At 40.5% G+C, this 5,101-nt stretch overlaps 1 protein-coding gene across 1 annotated transcript; it reads left to right on the top strand.

Moving 5' to 3' along the window:
- Positions 1 to 974: 974 nt before the first annotated feature.
- On the top strand, positions 975 to 2,400 carry LOC119651334 (omega-amidase NIT2-like). The gene is made up of 5 exons (XM_038054880.1): positions 975 to 1,127; positions 1,200 to 1,534; positions 1,710 to 1,878; positions 1,940 to 2,173; positions 2,236 to 2,400. The coding sequence occupies exons 1-5, from the start codon at positions 1,124 to 1,126 to the stop codon at positions 2,325 to 2,327; spliced, it is 834 nt and encodes a 277-aa protein (XP_037910808.1). The 5' UTR covers positions 975 to 1,123; the 3' UTR covers positions 2,328 to 2,400.
- Positions 2,401 to 5,101: the final 2,701 nt, after the last annotated feature.

Genomic DNA, 5,101 nt, shown 5'->3' on the forward strand with positions numbered 1-5,101 from the left:
ATTATGCCTGTTCGTGTATTGCACTGGTGCCATACCAGTGCAGCCAGAAATGAGACGGTCCAACGTCTCTAACGCCGAACCAAACATTCTGCACTAGTCATTCTCCATCCGCTTTTTCATAATGAGCTTTTTATAAGCTCGGGTGGCGACCACGCCACCCTGAATGGCACACATGATTTCTTCCGTTCTAGCAAAGAACCCCCCAGCACAAGCCATCACACAAGCCATAACTGCCGAAGACAATTCACCGTGCATTTCCATCGACTTTCATTCATCGATCCAATCTTGGTCCATCTTCACCCCACTCAGAGGATTGAAAGATCGATGCTTCAAGTTGAGTGAAGTCAGTCCACAGTTTCCCTTACATGCAGCTGCGTGCAAAGGACTCGCCTGCTTTATGCTGTAAAAATAAGGGCGCAGCAAAAAACCACGTCCCGACCTCCGATGTCACGAGGTTCATCCGCTCCACGGCAGAGTCTGGATGCATCATCCGGAATTTGGACATAGTAGTCCGTATTATTATTATTATTTTGAAATAAATAATTCCATTTTAGGGCGAATCTTAAAAAGTTATGAGTTCAAGCAGAGGCGAACTTTTTTTTATTTTTTTATAGTAATCAAAAATGAACCTTAAAGAAGATGGCATTCACGGATTAGCTCCAAATGCATCATTAATATATAATGAGCTAGAATTTCTATTCCATTATTATCATTAAAATTATATTATATTTGAAATATAGTAAATATTGGAAATCATTTTTGTTCCCATTTCAAAGAGCATTCACAATAATTGTGGAAAGCTCTGGAACTGAAAGATTCAAGCGAATCGCACACAAAGGGGTCGCCCAATTAAAATGCCGAATAGTATACAAATATGCATTTATCACTACTCTCGAAATATGTCCTATTGCCCTGATCCCACTGTTGACATATTCGTATTTCATCTGCATGTGCCGCTCCGTGGTCTTATCAATTCTTGACCTTCTTTGGCATTTTAATCAGTGTTTATATTGATATTGTTTTGGTTTGCACCACCTTACTACCTATATAAGGCTGCGCCTGACTAACATCAAATGTAGTCCGTTGATTTCAAACCCAACGTGCACAGCTTCATTGCCACAAAATGAGTGAGTATAGAACATTTCTTCTGAGAACGCGTTTCAAAATATCTAAAACTTACTGAAATTTCTTCATTAAAGCAACACGAATTGCATTAATCCAGCACTTTGTCTTTGATGACAAGAATGATAACTTGGAACGTGTAATTGGGAAGGTTCGTCAAGTGGTTAAGGAGTCGAAACCTAGGATCGTTGCCCTACCTGAGTGCTTCAATACCCCCTACGATACGAAATACTTTGCCGGTTATTCGGAACCTGTTCCAGATGGTCCCACTTGTGGGCGTTTATCTGCACTTGCTAAGGAGTTGAATATCTATCTAGTGGCAGGATCTATTCCGGAAAAGGATGGAAACAAGGTGTATAACTGCAGTACGATTTGGTCACCCGCTGGGAAATTAATTGGGAAACATCGCAAAGTGAGTTAACTTGATATCTTAGATTTTTTGCAGGGCTGAGGATAGTATTATACAATGAGGCTCTAACCGCCAGACGGCTGGAAACATGGTCTCCCCCCCCCCCCCCTTTAGTTATTTTCTAAGGACTTTGTTTTGAAAAAAAATTGGAAAATTCTATTTCTGCATCGTTTTTCAGATTCATCTTTACGATACGGCAATTGAAGGTGATATTGTTTTCACTGAATCCAATGGATTCGCCCCAGGAAGTGATTTCACTATAGTTGATATCGACGGCCACAAGGTAGGAATTGGTATTTGCAACGATATGCGTTTTGACGAGTTCTGCCGTGTATATCGTAACGAAGGTATGTTACCATATAATAATTCTTTCAACCCCTTCTTCACCCAACTCTATGCCCTTTTTAGGTTGCGAGATGTTAATTTGGCCATTTGCTCTGGTAGCCTCCCAAGGACAAAGCCATTTTGAGACCTTACTACGATGCAGAGCTCTGGACCTCCAATTATATGTTTGTGGAATTTCAGCAGCGCGTGATGAAAACTCACCTTGCGTCCAATGGGGGCATTCGATGGTAGTAAATCCCTGGGGAAAGATTGTGAAGGAAGCTGGCATTGGCGATGAAGTTGTCGTTACCGATATTGGTAAGTTATTATCCACATACGTACATCATTAAGTCTCATTTCGATATATTTCATCTAAACAGACTGGAAGGTTGTCCAAGACTGTCGCCGCCAAGTTCATCTCTTTGAACAACGACGTACTGATTTGTATGCGTGCGAAAGGAAGAAGCACTAACTGATATTTTTTCATAGACTGATTGAAACAATTGAAATTGAAATATACTCGCAAAAGTTGACTAAAATTATAACTGTGTTTTTGAAAAATAAGATTGAATATTATCAGTTTCTAAATAGTTAGGTATAAGTGGTTATCTGGTCGTTACCAGTTCAATATAGCCTGTCCTTATGGGAGTTCAGGAAGATTGTTGGGATGTGTGGTATGCTATAATCTTCTTTTATTCACTCGCTTTGGGCAGTTCTCTTAGACAACAGTCAACCGTAGGGCATCTGCCCAGATGTTCTTGTAAAGGACAGTGACTGGTTACTAGACCTACTGTTTCGATTTTAGTCACTTCCACAATTTCAGCCGTTTTGATTCGCCGTCCCCCCTGCATCATAAATTGTCTGTGTCTGTAGTTATTTGGTCTCCTAGTCCTCTCTAAGCGATGACTGGAATTCTTTTTGTAAGTACATTTACCTTTTGATTAGCCTCAAGGAGGCCTAGCCCTCAGAAAGAACATAGATTTTAGACCTGTACTATTTACGTACATCCTCACTGATGTATTTGTTTAGATCGTGCACTTCCACCTGAAATATAAGGACCTAGTGGCTCTCAAATCATTCAGATAAATTCCATGTTTGTCTGCTTCTTTACCATCTTCTGTTTTAGATTCGTCCGGGTATCATAATATTTAATTTCTCTCTAATAATTTTAATCCTCTCTAATTAATGAAGTCTCGTTTTTGGGATCCTCGCAGAATTTTGGGAATATGATATCATTGTCCATTTCCAGAATTAGGTTTTGTTCTTATATGAATAACCTTGTTGCGTCCGATTGCTACAGGTGCCCACATGCCCTTTGATTATAGTCTGTATGTTTCAAGTCTCGACTCTCTTATCATTATAGGATAGAGAAGGGGTAGTCGAGACGGTGGACCCACGGCGAGGGTGGATATACACTTCGTAGCACTTGTAATATAGAAGCAGGCGGGTCTTTGGAAACGGGATGCTTTTTGCCTCTTGACTTTTGATTATCTGTTAAAACTGTGATATATGAACTACCATTTGTTTTACAAAAATTTGGCTAGATTATAGACTGTTGAGTTTTGAACTCCATGATATCAGGTCCCTTGTTGCGCATGAGATGTTATGTGCCGACTGGTAAACTAACAGGAGGAGCTTCCACATTGTTGCTAAGCAATATTTGGCGGTTATTTTCATATTTAGAATTGTACAATAATGCCCCCAACCTTACATTTTGAATGGAAAAATTTCGGCATACTAAAGTAGAGTACAGTAAGTAAAGTACAGGCCTTGAAAAGGTTCATTTCAGTTTATATTTTTCTACGATCCACGACGGATCGAAACCGATACTTCTCCTGTCTAAGATCCATATGAAGCACGATCTCTGGAGTTCCCACCTTGCATCCACCAATATTATGGCCTGAGGATGCCAAGGCAGAGTGAGAACCCCAAAGTCCGTGCCTCATGAAAATCTAAGGCAGGATCCGTCGGAGATCTTCCATGTCGACCCGGGCACTTGTGTTTCAATTTTAGCTCGTATTTTTTTCTTCCGCCTTATTCGGACGATGCTCCTATATTTTTGTTTTTCAGATTCGGTTGCGGGCGCACGTATCTTTTTAAAGGTACATGAAGTTTTGTATAATGATGTGTGAGGGGCTGAGGTCTTTAAAGGGACACACCCACACCCACCCCTCTCATGAGCCTGGCCAAAACAGAGGCGTGCAAGAGCATGTCGACAGAACACTTTAGTTGAGCTTCAATATTTGCGAGTGAATCTTCAATTTCGTCAAAATTTTAAGTTTGATGGATGGCTTTCCCCTCCACTCCGAGCACAATACTAACCATCGTGCAATGCACCTTTAGTCATTACAACTTATTGACACAAAATTTAATGCGAATATTGAAGCAACGGATCCTCACGTTTGGTTTAGACCATCCTTAATAAGGAGCATGCTAGTTGTGCTTCTTGCACCGAGTTCCATGAAATCTATATCCCTAACAGCTGCGTTGCGTCCGGAACTACGCCATCGTTATACCTGAGGCAGAACCTGTCGTACTTTATTTTTCTACCATTGATATTCCTCCTGTTGACTTTCCCGGGCTGCATCATCTTCATCCATACGGAATATATGATCCGCCCACCAGGAGGGAAACAGACAGAAGTCTCTTTCGCGCCCTTTTTCAATTCTCCCCTAGCTCCCGGTGGAGAATAAGAATGAAAGAATGTGGAAAGGAGGGTCTCAATTCTTGTAATCCATGAGAATTCAAGGAGACTAGCATCTGAGTTGAATATATATCATATCAAATATTCATTTAGGAACATCGCATTTGAATCCAGATTTTCTAGCCATTTAGTGTGTAACGTTGCTTCCTCTTGCCTCTCCAATTGGGAAACTGCCAACGACTGATGTATATTCAACTGGTGTTGATTGTTTACAATCTAAGTAGTTTCAATACAATCAATAGAAGCTGAAGTTGCGTCTTAAGTCAGCATAAAAACAAAATTAGCGAGAGAGTAAAGAGAATTATTCACCTCGTAAAAACACTATCTAGTTTTGAACGGCTAGTCCCATCAGCTGCCCTGAGATCGATGCGTAACTTCTCCTATGTATTAGTGCACCACTGAGTATTTACCTCAGGGAAATATATGACCAGCGACTTATGGTAGCTCTAGGGTTAAGAATACTAGGAATAAGACCCATATTAGTCCGGGTTTGAGTATTTTATGAAAATGTCTTATTACGCATGACCCAGTCAGGTTAGTAT

Source organism: Hermetia illucens, chromosome 3 (genome assembly GCF_905115235.1).
Source record: "Hermetia illucens chromosome 3, iHerIll2.2.curated.20191125, whole genome shotgun sequence".
In the NCBI taxonomy this organism is placed as follows: Eukaryota; Metazoa; Arthropoda; class Insecta; order Diptera; family Stratiomyidae; genus Hermetia; species Hermetia illucens.

Excerpts from the sequence above, each read along its gene's own strand:
- LOC119651334 (XM_038054880.1), top strand. Across the intron at positions 1,879-1,939 it reads CCGTGTATATCGTAACGAAG|GTTGCGAGATGTTAATTTGG; the intron begins GTATGTTACCAT and ends TGCCCTTTTTAG. Across the intron at positions 2,174-2,235 it reads AGTTGTCGTTACCGATATTG|ACTGGAAGGTTGTCCAAGAC; the intron begins GTAAGTTATTAT and ends TCATCTAAACAG.